Source organism: Phocoena sinus, chromosome 16, assembly GCF_008692025.1.
Source record: "Phocoena sinus isolate mPhoSin1 chromosome 16, mPhoSin1.pri, whole genome shotgun sequence".
Classification (NCBI taxonomy): domain Eukaryota; kingdom Metazoa; phylum Chordata; class Mammalia; order Artiodactyla; family Phocoenidae; genus Phocoena; species Phocoena sinus.
In genome coordinates this window covers 75,493,272-75,516,538 of record NC_045778.1, presented here as the reverse complement: position 1 = coordinate 75,516,538, position 23,267 = coordinate 75,493,272, and the positions used below count along the sequence as shown (strand labels likewise).

General features: G+C 39.0%; 1 protein-coding gene across 7 annotated transcripts in view; it reads left to right on the top strand.

Moving 5' to 3' along the window:
* ATE1 (arginyltransferase 1) overlaps window positions 1–23,267 on the top strand; it is a 158,594-nt gene that overhangs the window by 26,960 nt on the left and 108,367 nt on the right. For all 7 annotated transcript variants that reach the window (XM_032607842.1, XM_032607845.1, XM_032607844.1 and 4 more), the window contains one exon: window positions 23,024–23,056. In XM_032607842.1, coding sequence (XP_032463733.1) covers window positions 23,024–23,056 — 33 coding nt within the window. The remainder of the gene's footprint in view (window positions 1–23,023; window positions 23,057–23,267) is intronic.

Genomic DNA, 23,267 nt, shown 5'->3' with positions numbered 1-23,267 from the left:
TACTAGATCCAGCAAGGTTCCTGCCTTGAATGAAGTATTATATTTATGGTGTGTTTATAATATGGCTGTTATGTTTCCTAGGTCTTTTTAAATGTTTTTCTTCCTCATGACATATTTTACAAGAGTGTAGGCCACTTGTTTTTAGAATGTCCTTTATTCTGTATTTGTTCCTAGTGTTCAGATTCAGCCTACATGTTTTTAGGTGTAGGTGATATGTACTTTCTAAAAAAACCCTTTTATTGAAGTGTAGTTTCATACAGGAAAATGCACATAGGTGTTCAGATAGATGAATTTTCCTAAATTGGACTCACCCTTGTTCAGAGGCGCTCAGATCACGAAATTGACTACTGCCAGCCCCTCGGAGCCCCCTCTCGTCCTTTTCCCGTCACTGCCAGTACTTTTGTGACTTGTAAGACTGCAGATCAGTCTTGCCTGTTTTGTACCGCGAGTTGGATCACGTACTCTTTTGCTCGTGGTTTCTTTCGCTCAGCATTATATTGAGTGCAATTCATCTGTAATTTTGCGTGTTGTAGGTTGCTCAGTCTCATAGCTGTATACTGTTCTAGTTATGAATATACCATAATTTATCCATTTCTACTGTTAATGGGAATGTGAGCAACTCCTGGTTTGGGGCTACTGTGAATAGTGCTGCATGTGTACATCCTTTTACATGTCTGTTGGTAAATATATGGGCACATTTCTGTTGGGTATACACCTAGGATAGAATTGCTGTCATTAGGTATGCAGATGTTCAACTTTTAGATATTGCCAGTTTTTTCTAGGGGTTAGGCCAGTTCTTTTCGTCCTGCTGTATCGTATCAGGCAGCACATAACGTCAGGCTGCCCTGTATTTGTGCTGCTAGGTCTGCTCACTTAGATGGATGGCAGCCATCAGATCTTTTTATTGTTAAGTGCCATTTTCACCTTTGTAATGAGATCTTTCCATTGTAAAGGCACATTACTCACTATTTAAAAAGTGAGCTGTGGGATGGTATTGGTATTTTTGAGAGATTTTGAAAAATCTCTGTCCCAGTCACCTATTGTCCAGTCATTTTATCATCTTTTGGTGTTTCTGGCCTGAATCAGTTATGGGAAGGTGGGAGGGGCTGCACAATGGTGAATTATCTAATTGTTTTATTTTCTTCTACATTTATTATCTGAAATTATGTATCTTCCGTAAAGAAGAGCTTTATCTTCATTTACCTCCCCTTCCCCGCCCCCCATCATTTTTCCTTCTGGTATCACTGTGGGCTCATGGATTTAAAAATTTTTCGATTATAATCCATTGCTATCTTTTTTTTTTTAATGCTTAAATTGTACCAAATTTGGCCAGTAGGATTCCCCTCAAGGGAGTCTAAGTATTTATTCCCTTTTTATCTGGTTCAATAAGGTGTTCCAGACTAATGTGTTTTTCTTCTTCCGGGTTTGGAATCAGCCTTTCTCCAGTGAGTCCTAGCTCCTTTTAGTGGAGAATGGTATTTTTGTGCCTAAATCAGGATGCTAGTTATGCTCTTTAGGTACATGACAGTGGCTTCTGAAAGTCCAGGCCAGTTATCTATCTTAAAGAATGTCCCACATTCTGTATTTGTCCGAATCTGTCCTCCTGGTCTAATTTAGCTTCTTTGTTGCCCAGATTTCCTGTAGACTGAAAATTAAGTCTAAACCTTGATTCAGGTTAAACAATTTTGACAAATATGCTTCATAGGTGATTTTGTGTATATCGTATCATGTCAGAAGTTATATAATAATGGGTTGTCCCAGTATTGATGCTAATTTCAAACACTAGGTTAAGGAGGTAATGTCTAGATGTCTTCATTGTAAGGATAAGATTTTCCCTGTGTTTAGCAAGTTATCTGTAGGAGAGTTACTTCTGCACAGATGAATGTCCCCTTCGTCAACAGCCTTTCATCTCGTGGTTTTAGTATCCACTGATGATCTTTGTTTGTTTGTTTTTGCGGTTGGCGGGCCTCTCACTGTTGTGGCCTCTCCCGTTGCGGAGCACAGGCTCCGGACGTGCAGGCTCAGCGGCCATGGCTCACGGGCCCAGCCGCTCCGTGGCACGTGGGATCTTCCGGGACCAGGGTACGAACCCGCGTCCCCTGCATCGGCAGGCGGACTCCCAACCACTGCGCCACCAGGGAAGCCCTGGAGTTGGCTTCTTAATTTAATTTTAGTTTTTAATAGGTGATACATTTACGTAGTTCCAAAGACAAAACTACAGAAAGAGAGATTCACTTAGAGAAGTCCCCTTTGTATATCCCCTCTACCCTGTCCCCTGCCCTCTGGTAATAACCATTTTAATTAGTGTCTGGTGTTTTTTTTTTTTTTTTAATAAATAAATTTATTTTTGGCTGCGTTGGGTCTTCGGTGATGCACAAGGGCTTTCTCTAGTTGCGGCGAGCAGGGGCTACTCTTTGTTGCGGTGCGCGGGCTTCTCATCTCGGTGGTTTCTGTTGTTGCAGAGCACGGGTTCTAGGCACACGGCCTCAGTAATTGTGGCTCACGGGCTCTAGAGCACAGGCTCAGTAGTTGTGGCGCACAGGCTTAGATGCTCCACGGCATGTGGGATCTTCTCGGACCAGGGCTTGTACCCGTTCCCCCTGCACTAGCAGGCGGATTCCTAACCACTGCGCCACCAGGGAAGCCCCTAGTGTCTGGTTTATCCTTCTAGAGTTTTGTTTGTTTTTCCAAAAGTAAACAAATACATATGAATAAGCTTATTTTTCCTCCTTTCTTTCACCAAGAAGAACATTCTGCGTACACTCTTTGGCACCTTTCTTCTCTAAAAACATATCATAGGGATTCCTCTCCTATGATATCATAGAGATCACCCTCATTCTTTGTTTTTTCCACCACATATTTTTTCTTAAGTGGACATACGATAGTTTATTCAAGCAATCTCCTATTAAGATTGGCTTGTTTCTAATCTTTTGCTGTTATAGGTAGTATAATTTTGTCATTTTGCATTTGTGTGAAGGTGTACTTTTTTGCTTGATCTGACATAGTGCATCAAAAGACAAAAGCTCATAGAATTTTGCTGGATATTGCCGCACTTCCTCCACAGTTGTACTCCTCTGTGCTCCAGAGTATGAGAGTGCCTTTCTCCACAGCACCCCCAAAAGAGCGTGGTATCAAACTTTTGTGTTTTTTTTGTTTTTGTATCCTTGATTAATTTTTAAAGTATTGAAAAGATGTTAGGAAGAGTGTCTTATTTTGGATAACTTCTGTGATCATAGGCTGAAATGTGTATAAAGAATTTTGTTTTGTAGTTTACTTTATATAGTTTAATGAAACAGGTGAGAGACTGATGCTGGTGGTAACACAGAAGTGGAAGGGAGTAAGCAAAAAGGTTCTAAGGAGTGATGAAGATGACGTACTGTTATTATCCCTAATAACCAGGAATATTATTAACAACGTAAATTATGAGGCTTAAAAATGATCTTTCTAAGAGTATGCTTAATGACTCATAACACTTTTCTCAATGAGAATATGAATCTTCCTTGTTAAATTTAGTGACTGAATCCAGGTTATTGCCTTAATAAAATATTTAAGCAGTGAGAAATTAGACCCTGTCTGGTCTATAAGAAGTCTGCTTGCACTAAAGAGGCAGGCTTACATGCCCCTTTTCCTCCTCATTGCAGGATAAACATGTTATGTGATTTTGTGTTTATATGTGTGCGTATCATATCATAGTTGCATTGTTTTAGAATTAAAGGAAATTTGATTTAAATTTTAGAGAAATATATATTCCTATCTCTCCTTTTTATGTGAGGTCGAGTCTTTTACCTGAAACATAGTTAGGGGGTATAGAAAGTAAACCTGGCTTGAGTGATGTGCTCATAAGTCACTGTGTGGCAGTGTATTGGACGTGTCTAGTGTCATGCAGGGAGGGCCCTCTGGTGGCATCATTGTTACGTACCCTCTCTTCATTGCTGACCACCCCTGTGGCTAGGGTGAGGGCCTGGGCAGCAGCTCCCATGGGCTGTGACTCCTCTGACTTTATTCTTCTTCCATTGTGTTGACAAGAACCCTTCTTGAACTGTTTGTTCTGTGGCTTTGTTATCTGCAGTGGACACCTGCCTACTTTTAGTAAGTCCCTATTATAGGTCTGTACTACAAAGGATTTCCTTTTGTGAGCATGCCGTTCTCTATCTAATTAAACAGCCGAGGTTCTCAGGCTTCATGGTCACCGGCGTTCCGTGTTTTCATTTTCCCTTCTACTATGTCACACATTCACAAGTTAGTGACAAGAAAACATAATCATGGAAGATGAAAATAGTTTATCACCTGCTAGATGTCTTTGTCAACACTGGAGCCACTTTTCTGGCGTAGATTACAGAGCCCATCATCTTAGTTTCCGTTCAGATTGTTTAAAACACGGCAGTCTTTGAATCCATGGATGAAGATAGTGGAAGTGTTATCCTAGGCGACAAGTACTCAATTGAATAACGCCAGACAGTTATTCTCTATTTGTTTGTAGATAGTCATAACATTGACATTGTTACTTACCATTTACTGTTTTTTAAAGAAATCTTTAAAAGGCTTCTTTAAAAGAAAAAGATGAACAAACTTTGTTTTTTAGAGTAGTTTTAGGTTAAAAGGCTTTTTTGGAAAGAAGTTCACATGTTATTTGAAAGACATATCACTAGGATTAATAAATCTGAATTTTATATTTTTACTTTAATTTTCTAAAAAAAACTTTTAAATTGAAAGTTTCAAGCGTTCACAGGGTAGAGATAATAGTTTAGTGAACCCCCGTATGCCCATCGCTCAGCTTCGGCACTGTCAGCACTTAGCCTTATTTCCCCTTGCCACTTTTTGTTTGTTGTCCCTGAAATTATGCTCTTTTACCTATACATACTTTAATTTCTCTTTGCTTATTCCATCAGGTGATCTTGTATAAATTTAAAAATTACAGTGATTGAGGTATTTCAGGCTACTGTGCTTTCCCAGAAAGCACTGTTTTCTAAACTGGTTCAGAGAATTTACTGTGAGAGACTCACATATCAGGAGACCTCTGCTTCTGAGGGATATTTATTTTGGGGAAAGTTATCTTATATTCAGGCATAAATGATTAGACAGTAAGCGTGGTAAAGAAAAGTTTGCCATGTGTCCCTTCTGACCCCATGGAGCAATGAAAGGAGGTGGTAGAATACCGGACTGTTGTCTCACTCCAGCCACCAGGTGGTGCTGTAGATCTGGAACAGGTTTGTTCCTTCATCCAGGCTCAGTCCTATCCCAGTGTGGGATGTGTGTTTACAGCCTATGAAGTATGGATAATGCTTTTCTTCTGCCATTTATAAGAATTAGTTTGCATTGAGGCATTGAATATGATAATTACAAGTGATTCTTTGCTTGTTAAAGATTTAAGTATTTTCTGGAACTTAACCTAGAGAAGCTTTCAGATTCATTTTTCCTTCTTAATAGCCTTACTCTATGTATATGAAAATATTGAATAACAACTTATATTTAGAAAATTATTCACTGTATCATGCTGACCTCTTCCTTCAATTATGTAAAGAAACCAGACAACCATGTATAGGATAGGCATATACTATTTTATAAATATCTGTCATAATTAACAGAATTTGAATGATGGCTAGGTGTGAGCATTTTGAAATTTTTAAGATACTTTTTAAGCCTATTTTCTTGAGTAAAGTAGAGGGCCTAGGCAATATTTGTACAGTTCAATAAAAAAAAAAAACCACTTTTTATGAGCAGCTCCTAAGTAAGGGCACTTTTGTATTGTAGTCTGTCTTAAGGTATGTTGCATGACATTTGTTACTAATAGTAGTTAAATTACCAAGATTTAAAAATCATTTACTTAAATAAATTTAGAGGAGAGGCCACAGTTTTATCCTCATGATAATGTTAATTCTGAGGGAGATGCAAAGGGGTAGAGTTAAACTAATGCTGGGGACATTTTTTCTTAAAGTTTCTTTTGGTTAATAATTTCCACAACTTGTCTCAGATCATAAAATCGTAGCGTCATACAACGTTAGAGACGGAAGGACCTTTGTGATTGTGTAGATGGTATAGATTCACTTCTCTTACTTAGAGAATTAATTTGTCTAAGATAATATGGGTGGTTAGTGGCAGAGCAATGATTCCAAATTTACGTGCTTTACACTAGACCGTGGTGTTGTCATTTGAAGACGTAAAAGTGGGCCTAAATAGTTAACATAGAATAACTGACATCAGTGAATGAAATGTTCAACATAAGCAAATTTTCCAAATAACTGAAGCATTTTTATTGTTAAAATTTTATGTCCAAATGTATTGTGTTCTTCCCTGCCTTCTCACACAGAATACTGAGCAGGACTTGTCTTGATAATGACTTGCATATTCCCTCAGGAGTGTTCTGCTCTTACAGTACTTCTGTGTACCACATGCCCTCAGACTACTGCTTTTTTCTGTAAAGTTACTCTTTTCATCTTTTTTTTTTTTTTGTGGTACGTGGGCCTCTCACTGTTGTGGCCTCTCCCGTTGCGGAGCGCAGGCTCAGCGGCCATGGCTCACAGGCCCAGCCGCCCCGCGGCATGTAGGATCTTCCCGGACCGGGGCACAAACCCACGTCCCCTGCATCGGCAGGCGACTCTCAACTACTGTGCCACCAGGGAAGCCCTTTGCTCTTCTTTTTGCTGTCAGTTTTTACTGTGTTAGTTTGTCTGGTTTTGGCATTCTTGCCTTTTCTAATTTGTGGTTTCTTAATGTGTTTGTTAAAATATTTATTGAGCATATACTGTGTGCTGGGTAGTGTCCGAGTGGCATTTGCTACAGTTAGCAAATGAGTGGATAAATCAGATGAAGATCCCGTGCTCTTGTGGAGCTCACATTCTTGGGTGGGAAGGAGTGGCCAGAGATAGTCATTAAAGAGTAAGCACCCTGGGGGCTTCCCTGGTGGCGCAGTGGTTGGGAGTCCGCCTGCCGATGTGGGGGGCATGGGTTCGTGCCCCAGTCTGGGGGGATCCCACATGCCATGGAGCAGCTGGGCCTGTGAGCCATGGCCGCTGAGCCTGCGCGTCCGGAGCCTGTGCTCCGCAACGGGAGAGGCCAGGGCAGTGAGAGGCCCGCGTACCGCAAAAAAACCAAGAGTAAGCACACTGAATGAGCAAATTACCCAGTAGTGTTAAATGTTAAGGAAGAGAAGAGCAGATGTAAAGGGAGGAGTGGCTGTATTAGTTACTGGCTTGGAAACTAGATCACCAAGTTTATTGTTTGTAAAGTAATAGTCAAGGGGAAAATGGCAAAGGGAGTTGGAGGGATTCTTTTGCGAGTTGGGAACATAAGCATTAGGACATGCCTTCTTGAGTCCTCATTTTAACCTTTATTGCTTTCTTCTGGGATTTGAATGTCTGAAATTCTAGAGTAGTTTGATAATTGACCTCTCGCTAAGGTATAACAATATAACAGTAACCATTATAGTTAATATGTACATATTTATATTGTCTTCTGGAAGCTGAGGAATGAGACAGTCAAGCAGGATGTTTGGTGTCAAATGGAACGTGTGGCATGAAGTGGACGTTGATACTTGATTAACCAGCTGCAGAAGGAGAGATGAGCCCTGTGATAAACGATCTGGTTTGAACAGTGCGAAGATGACACCAGTACTAGTAGACAGCGCTTGTGTGTTTATAATTCTAGACATTTTGGGTAAGAATACCAATGACAGGAAGGCTGAGTAGCATCACGTGTGACGTGTGGACTCTGACCAGGCACTCTTGCCTTAACTCTCATCTTTTCCACTTATTACCTGTGTGGCTTTGAGCAGGTTCCTGCTCCCTCTGCTTTCCGCTCTTCAGGTTCCTCATTTGTAAACTTGGGGGGAACATCACATGGGGTTTGTTGTGAGGATAAGTCAAGGTAAAGGTGCTTGGCTAAATAATCTTTGACTAAACTTGAGATGGTAGGATGGGGATGATGATAAACCATTAGGAAGCATCAGAGACACCAAGGTCAGGGGCAAACAAGTGATACTTCTGGTCCATCCAGCCAACATTTGCAAATTAAATTATATTTTTCTTTGTTGTTTGTTTTTCCATTTAATTCTTATATCTGTTTGACTTAAAAGATCTTACATGTTTTAAATTTTAATATTAAATTAGAATCAGTTCTTTCAAAGGAAAAACGTAATAATACTCAAAACCGTTCAGTTTGGTTCATCAACATGTGATTTTAGTCTTTAAAATACTATTATACCACATAAAATCTATAAAACGTGTCATTTGGTGAAGCTATATATGTATATTTCTCAATCGCTTTGCTTAGAACTGGAAACAAAGGAACTGTGGATATTCCTGTGCCTTAACTCTGGTGATGGAGCTTCTTGCTTATTCTGTGACTAGATCTCTCCTTTTGAAAAATTAGCTATATTGTATTAAACTACCATAATCTGTGGTATACTTTGTGCTCGTAAACCAACTTATAAAATACTCTGTCAGAGTCAGAAGGAATATACACTTCCGAGTGCCAGGAATGGAGTAGATGCCTAGTGAACATTCATTGAATGAATGGGCAACTGAGTTGACTATTTTTAAGAAACAGCTGGATGGAAGCAACCTAAATGCCTATCGACAGACGAATGGATAAAGAAGATGTGGTACATATATACAATATTATATTTTTATGAATATAATATTCATAAGTAATATGTAATTCATAAGTTCATAAGTAATTCATAAGTAATAAGTAATTCATAAGTAATATGAATATTACTCAGCCATAAAAAGGAACAAAATTGAGTCATTTGTTGCGACGTGGATGGATCTAGAGACTGTCATACAGAGTGAACTAAGTCACAAAGAGGAAAACAAATATCGTATATTAACGCATGTATGTGGAACCTAGAAAAATGGTACAGATGAACTGGTTTGCAGGGCAGAAGTTGAGACACAGATGTAGAGAACAAACGTATGGACACCAAGGGGGGAAAACCCCGGTGGGATGGGGATGGTGGTGTGCTGAATTGGGCGATTGGGATTGACATGTATACACTGATGTGTATAAAATGGATGACTAATAAGACCCTGCAGTATAAACAAACAAACAGACAAACAAAAGAAACAGCTGGAGGGCTTCCTTGGTGGTGCAGTGATTAAGAATCCACCTGCCAACGCAGGGGACACAGGTTCGAGCCCTGGTTTAGAAAGATCCCACATGCCACGGAGCAGCTAAGCCCGTGTGCCACAACTACTGAGCCTGCACTCTAGAACCCACGAGCCACAACTGCTGAGCCCACGCGCCGCAACTACTGAAGCCCGCGCACCTAGAGCCCCTGCTCCGCAACAAGAGAAGCCCACGCACTGCAACAAAGAGTAGCCCCCGCTCGCTGAAACTAGAGAAAGCCCACACGCAGCAACAAAGACCCAACGCAGCCAAAAATAAATAAAAATAAATACATTTTAAAAAAATGTATTTTCCATTTGCCAAATGGAAAACTGCAAGAAAGAAAATAGCATTCTTGAAACTTGTGACGTGAAGCCAAAGGAAAATTCATGTGATGTCAAAGCTCTTGACAGTAGTCCTTCTATAAGAAGTAAAAGCTGAGAGAGTGTTGAGAAATTGACCCCTATGAGTTAAACACATTTTAGTGAGTGCAAAGCTAGTGTGCTAGGGATCATCGTGTTGTGGGCACCATTGCCGTTTGTCTTTAGTTTTTGTATTTTAGGTCTGCTTTTTCCATTAAGCCTGAGGAGCTTCAAGTTTTAAAATGACCTCCTGGTAATGACTTGACAAGTGAACAGTGCCACCTATTGAGGACTGGCCTAAACAAGGAAAGTTTGTGTTTTTGCCGTGGAAATTCACATGATATGCCAAATAAGTTTAGCTAACTGCTTGCATGATTAAAAAGCAGTTGATTTGCTTCTAGTCAGTAGTTAATTACAACAGTAAATATATACATTATATATGTGATTTTTAAAATCCAGAATATGTAAATGTGTAAAAAAGTAGGGGATATATTTGTGTAGGTCTGTAAATATTGTCTGTAAAATAACATACATGTTGGCTTTTCTGCGACAGTCATTCTAGAAATAGCTCAAAGTTTTACACGTGGAACGGCTCCCATGTTTCTTTCTCCTGGGCTGTGGAGGAATGTGATTCTTCTATTCAACCAGTCATATAAATATTTAATTCCTTGCGTGTTCCAGTCACTGTGGTAGGTCATGGGGTTGCATAGATGAATAAGACACGGTCCTCTGCACATTTTAAAAAGTGAAAAACTTCTTTTCATAAGTTTGCATTAATGTTTAAAATGTTAAAATCCCAATAATATTAAAGAGTAATGGAAATATATGTTACCTGGCATGATGTAGAGATATTTGATCTTGCCTGGGATCACTTGGTCTGATAAGTATGCAAGCAGTACCTATAACCATTATTCATGTGTTAATATAATCGAGTATTTTCAATAATAATTAAATTGCTGATAATATATTCAATTTCTTAGTACTTTGACTAGAGAGCTTTTTTTTTTTTTTTTTTTTTTTTTTTGCTGTACGCGGGCCTCTCACTGTTGTGTTTTCTCCCGTTGCGGAGCACAGGCTCCGGACGCGCAGGCTCAGCGGCCATGGCTCATGGGCCCAGCCGCTCCGCAGCATGTGGGATCTTCCCGGACCGGGGCACGAACCCATGTCCCCTGCATCGGCAGGCGGACTCTCAACCGCTGCGCCACCAGGGAAGCCCGACTAGAGTGCTTTTAAAATAAATTTTGTTTTGACTGTGCTCTCCTGCTAAGAGACTTTATTTCTAAGTTTTGTGGTATTTTCTGCTTATCCCTAATTCATGTCATTCAGATTTTTGGAAGACACCCAGTTTTTCAAGGTCAATTTGGATTCTTTTACCAACTTAGTGCCATTTAAGTGATACCTAGTTTTGTCCTCAGTAATCTTTTGAGTAGTTGCTCCTCAAAAATAATACTGGAAGTTTCCCTGCAGGAAATTAAAGGAGTGTATTGAGGACATAGGTGGTCCTGAGGAGAGCTGATGAGAAGGGCACAGGCTGTTTCTTCACAGATACCAGCTCTTGGTTACTGGTGACTGCTTCTCTCTGTTTGTGGCATCTCACCTCGACCAAATGACACAATTTTGCAAAGTAGCCAGGGGCCATGAAGACACATAGGGGAAAAGAGCAAAATATGGATATTCACTTATTCGTTTATGAATTGATTAATCCAATTCACAAATGAATGAATGCATCTAGGCATTTAAGCAGCAAATATTCGTTGAGTCCCTACTATGTGCCAGGCATCATTTTAGACTCTGGGTAGTGAACAAGAGAGAAACGTTCTCAACCTCAGGGAGATTATATGCTAGTGAGGAGGATGAATAAACAAGTAAGTATGCAGTATAGTGTCAGTATAGTACATGCTAACAGGAAGAGTGAAGAAGCGGTGAGGGACAGAGGTGGTGGCGATAATTATATGAAGACGTCAGGAGAGGCTCTGAGGAGAGGGGCTGCTTGGCAGACACCTGGATGGAGAGCATGCATCTGTGCGTTTCTTTGGGAGGTACATTTCAGGCATGACATGTTCACAGAACAGCAGGAACATTGGTGAGGCTGGAAAACAAGGCGTGGCACATCTCCTTTCTTTTTTTTTTTTTTTTCCTTTCTTATCTGTGTCGCTTATGAGTGTTTTGTTTTTTTAATCTCTTTCTTTTTGCCATTCATTGGCTGATTTTCATTATCATAAAAATTTATGTTTTGTTGTAGACTTGTTACTTTGTTTACTTGTTACCCGAACACCTACATATCACCACATTTTAGTGTTGTTTTATAACACTGAGACTTGGTATCTTTGGGCTTTATTGCCTCCTTGGTGAATTCTGATTAATGGTTGTGTTTAGTCAATGATATAGTGAAGGGAAACATGGATTGGAAAAAGCTTCTAGGTTCTAATCCTAGTTTTGTTGCTAACTGACTGTAAACTAATGTAACATTTCTGGACCTCAGTTTATCTAGATGTAAACTAAAGCTGTTGGACTAGATAGCTGCCAGGATTCCTCTTAACTGTAAAATTCTCTTGTTTCAGTGATTTTTAGGAAAAATCCCCAGGAGAAATACAATAGTTTTTTTTCTTTTTATTTCCTTTTTTAAAATTAAGGTGTGCAAATCTTGGATGTACAGCTTATTGAATTTTCACATATGTATGTACTCTTTTGGGAACTTTCTGGAATTAAAAAATATATATTTTCCATCCACGGTTGGTTGAGTCTATGGATACGGAACTTGGAGGGCTGCCTGTATAAGTATATTCCAAATACCTTTCCCAATCTGGAAATACCTATACTCAATACCTAAGAAAATATTATTTTTAGAAAAATGCAATTTTAAAGTGTTTCCATTTTGTTGCATTCTTTTTTTAAGTTTATTTGTTTTTGGCTGCGTTGGATTTTCGTGGCTGCGTGTGGGCTTTCTCTAGTCGTGGTGAGCAGGGGCTACTCTTCACTGCAGTGCGTGGGCTTCTCCTTGCGGTGGCTTCTCTTGTTGCGGAGCACCGGCTCTAGGCGCGTGGGCTTCAGTAGTTGTGGATTGTGGACTCCAGAGCACAGGCTCAGTAGTTGTGGCACACGGGCTTAGTTGCTCCGTGGCATGTGAGATCTTTTCGTACCAGGGATTGAACTGTGTCCCCTGCATTGGCAGGCAGATTCTTATCCACTGCGCCACCAGGCAAGTCCTTCCATTTTGTTGCATTTTTGAACACAGTTTATAGATTAAGAAAGCAACAGATTTAAGGATTTCTCTTATTACATAAAAGTTTGGTCCCAATGTTGACTTTAAAGAAATCTTAAGGTACTTTTTCTTTTAAACACACTTCTGAAATAATTTCCACACTTCTTATGAGATATTTTAATATTTTGGGCTGGTCCTTAACTTATTTGATGTTGTAAACAGGCAGGTCTTTAGGTCATAGGGTCCCGTGACAGAATGATTCTCCCATTAGAGAAGCAAACAGGTCTGTTCTCAGCACATGATGTCACCAGCACTTGAGTCTTTCCTTAGTGGGTATTCCTTTTGGTGACTTTGCCAAGAACTCCTTTTCTTTGCATTTCGATGTGAACTCTGTTCATGGTGATTTTGTTCACTGCTGGTAATGTTGAAAAGCAACAAAATTCTTTTAGATTCTGTTATCTTTGAGTATAGCTCTTCAAGCTATAGAATTAGGGCATTGTTTTCTAGATTTATAGATTCATGTTTCAAACTTAACCTTTTAATTTTAGAAACAGGAACACCAAAGTTGGAGGTAGTAAATAATAAGTTCAAATGTATACTATTTGTGTTCATAGATACAGAGCCACTGTTTATAAAATACACAGTTATTATAGTGAACACATGAGGTAGGTGTTAGTGAGTGACTTCATTATAGCCCAGATCCCTATTGCTGTTAGAAATTGGGGAGAGCATTGCAAGGAGTAAAAGAATATGCACTGAAGTAGCTCACTAATTAGGATGTGCATCAGCAAACTGGACTCAACACTATGAGCAAAACATTATAGCTCGCTCTGTGGTTAGCGTTACGGACTTTTGTGATTCTGGGCCGATGTTAATCTTTAAAGAGGCATTTGTTACAGTTCCTTCCATGGTGTGGGCTTGAGCATTAGTCCCTTCACCAATCCAAAGTGCTAAATATTGCAAGGATCCCCTTGAGGGATATTATTGGGTAGGGACCATGACTTTTAAAGGGGGGAAGAAGAGCCATTGATTCATTGATAGTTTATATTAGATTTTTCTGACACTGTAAACAGCCATACTGAGTATTTTCAGTGAGCATTTCTATTAAGTATAGATTGGGGAAAATGATTCAGAGTTGGCAGGGGCCAGTGTTTCTTAGAATGAGTTTTGTGGAATATTGGTTCTGTGGAATGTTAATAAATGTTACATGAAATTAAAACCCAACCAACCAACAAACAGATCTCTTTGGTTATGAAACTTTGGAAAGCACTAGATTAAATGAAATTGAAGGGTTTTTTTTTGTTTTTCTAACTATATTGGGATATAGTTATGTAATGTTGTGTACCTTGAAGGTGTACAACATATTCATTTGATATAGGTACGTTGCAATATTGTTACCACCATAGAGTTAGCCAACACTTCGATCATGTCACATAATTAGCATTTCTCTTTTGTGGTGAGAACATTCAAGACTTACTCTCTTAACTTTCAAGTATATAGTACAGTATTGTTCTCTGGTGCTTTAGATCCCCAGAACTTATTCATCTTCTAGGGTTTTTTGTTTGACTGTGGGAATTCTCAGGGCCTGTAATTTGTCAGTATACCTTGTACTTCTCTAAGATGAAGGGGAAGTGAGACAGCAATAGTATGCAGCATTTCCCAAACTTATTGGGCCATGGAATCATTTTTTAGAGAGTGTTTTGGGAACTTGACATGCCCCAGGATACCACCGGTGAAAGTGATTAGGCTGAAATCATTTTGTAGATAGAAAACTAAGACCTAAATAATGTAAGTACTCAAGTAGCTAGAGCTGGTGAGGTTCCAGACTAATTCTTAGATCACTGTTCTTTCTATCAGCAAAAAAGGAGATTTAATGGCTCAGAAGACATAGGTTTAAATATGTTAGAGTGTAAATTAGGTTTTCATTGTCATCTTTTAAGATTTATTGAAGCTTAATGTCCTGTCCAAGGTTCTGGGTCTAACCAAAAAAGGTAGTACAAGCGGTCATTTCTTTCAGCTGCATTGCTAACAAACGGAATAGGGAATAGATGTAAAAATGAATTTACAGAATTACCTGAATCAGCTCTTCTTACTAAAATTAGGATAAACAGGGTCTTAGTTCTCAAACCTTAGTTTTGACTTGCTATTAAGTACAGATTTAATTTTCATTCTGTTGATGACTTTTTAAATGGGGTGGGGAGAGAGTTTAACTTAATGTAATTTAGACTCATAATTAAAGCTTCCAAAATCTAGATAGAAAATTGGGAGATTGGGATTGACATATATATACTACTGATACTATGTATAAAGTAGATAACTAGTGAGAACCTACTGTATAGCACAGGGAACTCTATAGTCAGTGCTCTGTGCTGACCTAAATGAGAAGGAAATCCATAAAAGAGTGGATATATGTATACATTCACTTTGCTGTAAACTAACACAATATTGTAAAGCGACTATACTCCTTAATATTTTACATTGAGGTATGATTTAGGTTGATTATTATAAAATTTTAAATAAATTTAGATTATAGACTAATGTTAGATTAGTTAATTATTAGATTAATTATTAGATTATAGACTAATGCAGTCAGACTTGTCGTCTAACAGTTTGTAAGAAAGTACGTGTACCAGGGTGAAAGGCTAGGGGAACAGGACCAGCAGAAGCATTTGTTAGTGCAGGGAGATTCTGGGTAATCCATATGAGCCGTTATAAGGCTTAGAATTCCACTCTGACAAATAGGTATACCTCACTGATGTTCTTTGGTTTAGGGGAAAAAATTGTGGCTTATCTTGAAAAAATGCTGTTGGGTGTTCCTTCTGCTTTATATAGGAATTTAACATGGCTCCTTATTAAATAGAAAAGGCATTTCAGGAATATATTAGCTTAAATTACTTATGTGTTGAATATTTTACATTACAAAGATAAGTGGTTGATAATAGTTTTACTGGGATATTTTGACAAGATTGGTAGCATGTATTCTTCTCTACTGTTTATTCCCCCACCCCACCCTGCCCCCAGCAACTGGCATGGTTAATAACAAGTCTTGGAAAAAGAATTTAGCGATTATAACTGACAGGAGGTTTAACTACAATTTTGTGTTCTTGGAAAACTTTAGAAAATTTTGGTAAGCATTAGGTACTTCTCTGAAAGGAATGAGAAGGTATTATGAGACAGGCTACTGATGATGAATAGAATAATGGTACTAGGAGGGGTGAGTAAGAATGCTGCAAGAGAAGCAAGGTCAGTAAGTGACTATATAGCAATAGCATTGATCTGTGTGTATCCCTTTTCTCTTTTTATTTTTTATTAATTTTTTAAAATTAATAAATTTATTTATGGCTGCGCTGGGTCTTCGCTGCTGCACGCGGGCTTTCTCTAGTTGCGGCGAGCGGAGGCTACTCTTTGTTGTGCTGCATGCGGGCTTCTCGTTGCGGTGGCTTCTCTTGTTGCGGAGCACGGGTGCTAGGTACACGGGCTTCAGTAGTTTTGGCTCGCAGGCTCTAGAACGCAGGCTCAGTAGTTGTGGCACACAACTTAGTTGCTTCGCGGCACGTGGGATCTTCCCGGCCCAGGGCTCGAACCTGTGTCCCCTGCATTGGCAGGTGGATTCTTAACCACTGCACCACCAGGGAAGCCCCTCTTTTTATTTTCTTCCAGTTTTATTGAAAAATAATTGACATACAGCACTGTATAAGTTTAAGGTGTACAGCATAATGATTTGACTGACAACATCATGAAATGATGATCTTAATAAGCTTAATGACCATCCATCATCTCATAAAGATACAAAATTAAACAAATAGAAAAAAATTTTTTCCTTGCAGTGAGAACTCTTAGGATTTACTCTATTGAAAACTTTCATATATAGCATATAGCAGTGTTAATTATGTTTATCATGTTGTGCGTTACAACTCTAGTCCTTACTTATAACTGGAAGTTTGTACGTTTCTTGTTTTTTTTTTTGCTGTACGCGGGCCTCTCACTGTTGTGGCCTCTCCCGTTGCGGAGCACAGGCTCCGGACGTGCAGGCTCAGTGGCCATGGCTCACGGGGCCAGCCGCTCCGCAGCATGTGGGATCCTCCCGGACTGGGGCACGAACCCGCGTCCCCTGCATCGGCAGGCGGACTCTCAACCACTGCGCCACCAGGGGAGCCCAGAAGTTTGTACTTTTTAACTGCCTTCATCCAGTTTCCCTTCCCCCCACCTCTGCCTCTGGTAACCACAAATCTGATCTCTTTTTCTGTTTGTTAGTTTTTGAAGTATAATTGACCTACAATACTGTGTTAGTTCCTGTTAGCACAACATGTGATTTGATATTTTTATGCATTTCCAAATGACCACCATGATAATTCTAGTTATGGTCTGTCACTTGTACAAAGGTGTCACACTGTTACTGACTGTATTCCACACACTGTACATTTCATGCCTGTGACTCATTTATTTTGCAACCGCAAGTTTGTACCTCCCTCACCTCTCCTCCCTCCATGTTCCTCCCCTCTGGCAACCAACTGTTTGTTCTCTGTATCTATAACTTTTTCTGTTTATGTTTGTTCATTTGTTTTAGGTTCCACATATAAGTGAAATCATACTGTATTTGTCTTTCTCTGACTTCTTTCACTTACCATAATACCCTCTAAGTCCATCCATTTGTTGCAAATGGCAAGATTTCATTTTATTTTAATTAAGGCTGCACAGCTTGTGGGATCTTAGTTTGAAAGATGGAAAGGGATTGAAAGATTTCATTTTTTATGGCTAAGTAATATTCCATTGTGTGGGGACTTCCCTGGCAGTACAGTGGTTAAGATTTCGTGTTTCTACCGTAGGGGGCGCAGGTTCAATCCTTGGTCAGGGAGCTAAGATTCCACATGCTGCACGGTGTGGCCAAGAAAAAAAAAAAAAAAAAATTCCATTGTGTGTGTGTGTGTGTGTGTGTGTGTGTGTGTATGTATGTGTGTGTACCACATTGCCCTATCTGTTCATCTGTTAATGGGCACTTAGGTTGCTTCCATATCTTGGCTATTGTAAATAACGCTACAGTGAACATATGGGTGCATATATCTTTTTGAATTAGTGTTTTCTTATGATAAACACCCAGGAGTGGAATTGCTAGATTGGATGGTACTTCTATTTTTAATTGTTTGAGGAATCTCCATACTATTTTCCATTGTCACTGCACCAGTTTACATTCCCACCAACAGTGCACGTGGGTTCCCGTTTTGCCACATCCTTGCCAGCACTTGTTGTTTGTTGTATTTTTTATAATAGCCATTTCAGGTGTGAGGTGAGATCTCATGGTGGTTTTGATTTGCATTTCCCTGATGATTAGTGATGTTGAGCATCTTTTCATGTGCCTGTTGTCCATCTATATGTCTTCTTTGGAAAAATGTCATTTCAGGTCCTTTGCCCATTTCTTAATCAGGGTATTTCTTTTTTTGATGTTGAATTGTATATTTTGGGTGGCAACCCTGTATCAGATATATTGTTTGCAAATATCTTCTCCCATTCAGTAGGTGGCCTTTTCGCTTTGTTGATAGTTTCCTTCTCTGTGCAAAAAGCTTTTTAGTTTGATGTAGTCCTATTTGTTTATTTTTGCTTTTATTTCCCTTGCCTGAGGAGACATACCAAAAATATATTACTAAGACTGATGTCAAAGAATGTACTGCTTGTGTTTTCTTCTAGAAGTTTTGTGGTTTCAGATCTTACATTTAAATTTAAGTCTTTACATAGAGAAGAGACTTGTGGTTGCCAGGGCAGGGGGCGCGGTGGGAGGGGGAAGGACTGGCAGTGTGGGATTAGCAGTTGCAAACTAGTATATAGAGGATGGATAAACAGCAGGGTCCTACTGTATAGCACAGGGAACTGTATTCAGTATCCTATGATAAACCATAATGGAAAAGAATATGAAAAGAATATATATATATGTGTATAACTGAATCACTGCTATACAGCAGAAATTAACACAACATTGTAAATCAACTATACTTCATAAAATATTTTAAAAAATAAATTTAAGTCTTTAATCCATTTTGAATTTATTTTTGTGACCAATATAAGAGGGTAGTTTAGTTTCATTCTTTTGCTGGACAAGTAACTGTCCAGTTTTCCCAACACAGTTCATTGAGGAGACTGTCTTTTCCCCATTGTATATTCTTGCCTTCTTGCCTCCTTTGTTGTAGCTTTATCTTTAATTTTTGCCATTTTAAGTATGGTGTGTCTTTGTATGGTCTTCTTTGGGTTGATCCTGTTTGGGCTGTCTGTGCTTCCTGGACTTGGATATCTGATTCCTTTTCCAGGTTAGGGAAGTTTTCAGCTATTATGTACTGACATATGTCCTCTGCGCCTCTCTCTGTCTCTCTCTGTCTCTCTCTTCTCCTTCTGGGACCCCTACAAATGAGAATGTTAGGGCATGTGATGCTGTTACAGAGGTCTCTTAAACTGTCCTCATTTCTTTTTTTTTCTTCTTTTTCCTGTTTAGCTTTGGTGATTTCCACTGTTTATCATCCAACTTGCCCATCTCTTCCTCTGTATCATCTGATCTACTGTTGATTCCTTATAGTGTATTACTGTTATTATTTTTTAAAATATTTATTTATTTGGCTGCGCCGGGTCTTAGTTGCGACACGTGGGATCTTCCTTGCAGCATGTTTAGTTGTGGCAAGTGAGCTCTTTTAGTTGTGGCATGTGGACTCTTAGTTGGGGCACACGGGATCTAGTTCCCTGACCAGGGATTGAACCCCGGGCCCCTTGCATTGGCAGCCTGGAGTCTTATCCACTGGACCACCGGGGAAGTCCCATAGTGTATTATTTATTTCAGTTATTGTACACTTCACCTCTGTTTGGTTCTTTTTTATATTTTCTCTTTGTTAAAAACATCTGACTCCTCACTCTGTTCATCCATTCTTCTCCCGAGTTCTTTGAGCATCTTTATGATCATCACCTTGAACTCCTTATCAGATAGATTGCTTATCTCTACTTCACTTACTTCTTCTTCTGGGGTTTTATCTTGTTCCTTTGTTTGAAACATATTCCTCTGTCACCTGATTTGCTGTTTTTATTTTTATGTATTTGGCAGGTTGGTTACATTTTCCTCCTCCTCCAGATACAGCAAGGGAGACACCCTTACAAAATATTTCCATTACTAATGTAAATGTTTTCTTGCAAAGGGGCAACTCCTACTTGGTTTTCAGAGTTTTCCCGAATTCTGCTGTTTCTTAGAAAATAACCAGTTTAAGATAATATTCCAAAGAGACACATTTTGGGGTGGCAAATTCTGCTCCCCTACATTATAGCAGGCTTTACTTTTTTTTAGAGAAGTTTTAGATTCACAGCAGAATTGAGCCATTTTTGGTACTGATCTAACATCACTGTGGTATTTGTTAAAAGGTGTCTATTTCTGTTATCAATTTCAGTGTATATACAAATTGTATTTTGCAATTATATTTGCTGTTTTATGATTATTGTTTTTCAAAGTATTACCTTCTTTGTGACTGAATATAATATGCATCATTTCATTATGAAAAAATTTACTCAGTAATTAACTGAAGGGCAAGTAGCAGTGGGTTTTTCTGGTCCACTGAAGTAGACAAAGCCTTTCTCAGCCTTTTTCGTGTCCTGTGAGTAGGATAGTGAGTGTGGGCCTTGTGATTTGTTCTGTTTTACTGCTTTGCTGACTGAGAACTGTATTTATGTGTTTCATGTTTTGGCAGCTTCAAACAGGAAGAGAATTTTTAGGTCTGTTTTGAAAAAAACTGTAACAGGAATGTTACATATGTACATGACAAAGATGTATGTAAATTATTGGAGCTTCAAGGAGAGACAATAGTTTTCTTGGAGAGTATATGCTACTCTATCATTATTTGAAGTGACTTCTGTCAGATGAAAAATTAATCAGTCCAGTCAAACTAAGAAAGAAATGGAAAATTTTATTCAAGCTAAACTGAGGATTATAACCTGGGAAGAGCCTCTCAGAAAGCTCCAAGAACTGTTCTGCCCGTTAGAAGTCAAAGCACAATTACAGAAGTTTTTTGACACAGGAGCCTGTACATTAAATGATGTATTATTGACTTACACAATCCAGATCTGCAAGTACAAAGAGCTGGGTTGTGTGACCCCTTACAAGATCAAGATGGAATGTTCTCTTTTAAGGAGTTGTCTTATTGGTGCTGGGAGAACGTTGCGCTTTATTGTTGAGGAGGTTCGGTGGATGCATAACGCAGATACACAGTGTACATTAAGGGGAGAGAGGAGGCCAAAGGACAGAGAAAAGTTTTTTATGTTTAAAATTTTCTTGTCTTGCCATAAAACATGAATTTTATTTCACACTTCCATCATAATTGATGCATTAACTACGGCGGGACCAGGAGTGCTTCGAAATTCTAATGCAGCAGGTGTAATATAGTGAGCAGGCACATGCTGGAGAAAAGCACGGAGGCCCTACAGGAGCGCGCTTCTCATTTCAAAATAAACGTGCACCATGCCTCATTTCTCTCCTCTAGTAAAGCTGGGTAGTCTTTCAAGTGTTACTTTTTATTCTTGGGAGGAAGGGCAGAGATTGTTTATGTTAGGCTAATGTAAAAAGAATCCAAGACCACAAAGGTTGCACTTTAAATTTCAATAGAATTATGTGCTTCATATCAGCATTATGAAATTTTAAAATTTGGTGTATCTTGCACTTTCAGAAGTTTCTCCTCTAACAGTTAATATAATTGAATTGCATATTAATATCATTTAAATTAAGAAAAACTTACAGTGCCTTTATTTTAGTATACCCTGTCATCTAAGGCCTAGATGATACTTACTAGTTAATTAATTATGTGGCTTCGGTATGCACTAGTAGTCTTTTAGGAAAATATTTGCTTTAGTTTTGGGGGGAGGAAGTGTCTGATATATTTTTTAAACTTTATTATGAAAACTTTAAACATTCACAAAGCAGAGAGAATTGTATAATGAGTCCTCATATATTCATCTCCTGTCCTCACTAGTTTAATATAATGACTCTTCTTGTTTTATCTGTGCATTCCCCACCATTACTTTCCTCCCAACCCCCCAGTGGTTTTGAAGGAAATCCCAGACATCATGTAATTTCATTGAGAAATATTTCAATGTGTACCTCTAAAAGCGAATCAAATTATTTGTATTCCCAGTGAGTACTAGCGAGCTTTGTGTGGAGAGGAAGTTCCAGAGTGCTTGGAAACAGACCTGCCTTTGCATTTTATTGTAGTTAATTTGTATTCAGTAAGATCCAGAGTTTACATTACTTGGCTTTTTTTTTATTATTACAATACATCCCAAAGGATTTGAAGTGTTGATTTTGTAAATAACATCTAAGAAAACATTATGAATTACCATCATGAATATGTATGAAGCAATGTGACAGTCCTCATTTCAGAGCTAATCTGCGATTGCTTTGTCATTTTTCATGGCTCCTCCCCAGCTCCAAAATTAGTTTCTTTATTTAAATGCTGAGAAACAGTCAGCATGTAACACTTATTTTCAGATGAAATTTATAAGGCTCTATTTGTGTCAGAGAAAGAGAGAGCAGAGAGAAAAAATACGCATATGGGGCTGAAAAAAAGAGGAAGGGGCAGAACAGTGTAAACATCACAGGCTGGGTACCAGAGAAGTAGCTTCCCCTTTCCTTCCCTCTCACCCACCCAACCTCCTCTCTTGGTCTTGACTTTTTAATTTCTCTCTTTTCTTGGTGTCCCCTTTGATTTATATCTTTTTCTTCTCTTGGCATTTACCTAACTTTGCCTGTGGCATTTGTGATTAGGAAGATTGCTGATTCCTCCCTTGGAGAATGTTTTATTATATAGGGGTTGTGAGATAAAACTTTACAAAGCAAAATATTTCAGGACGAGTTTGTTGTGCTTTGTTTTTTTTTTTTTTTTTAATGCTGTACGCGGGCCTCTCACTGTCGTGGCCTCTCCCGTTGCGGAGCACAGGCTCCGGACGCGCAGGCTCAGCGGCCATGGCTCACGGGCCCAGCCGCTCCGCGGCACGTGGGATCCTCCCCGACCAGGGCACGAACCCGCGTCTCCTGCATCGGCAGGCGGACTCGCAACCACTGCGCCACCAGGGAAGCCCTGTGCTTTGTTTTTATACAGATTTTGAAAAATGTTTATTGAAACTCGTTCACATAGTTGGGTACCTGCTATGGCCTAGATTGAACTTTTCTGTAGTCTGTGAATGAATGATACAATGTATGAAACGTTAACTATATATAGACATTTAGGTTCGCTTTATGTGCTCTTTTTGAAAAATTTTGTAATAATTTTTCCTTTTTTTGTGTGTTCTCTTTTGCTGCTCATTTATTGGATGAAACTGATTTTATTCAAATGGGACTCTGCAGTTCACAAGATTCCTTTGCAGCTCACCTTTGGAGGTAAGATTGCTCAATGACCTTGAAGTGAGAATTGCTATTGGTATCTTTTGTGAGGCATTTGATGATTTAAGACTGATCGTTTCGTCATGATGTATTCTTCGATGCCAGCAATGAGATGAATGCAGACTTTCCTTTATAAGAATTCCTATAAGTTACAGAGCTATCCCGGTAAGTTACAGAGCTCTGTGCGGGCAGTGACCTTCACAGCAGG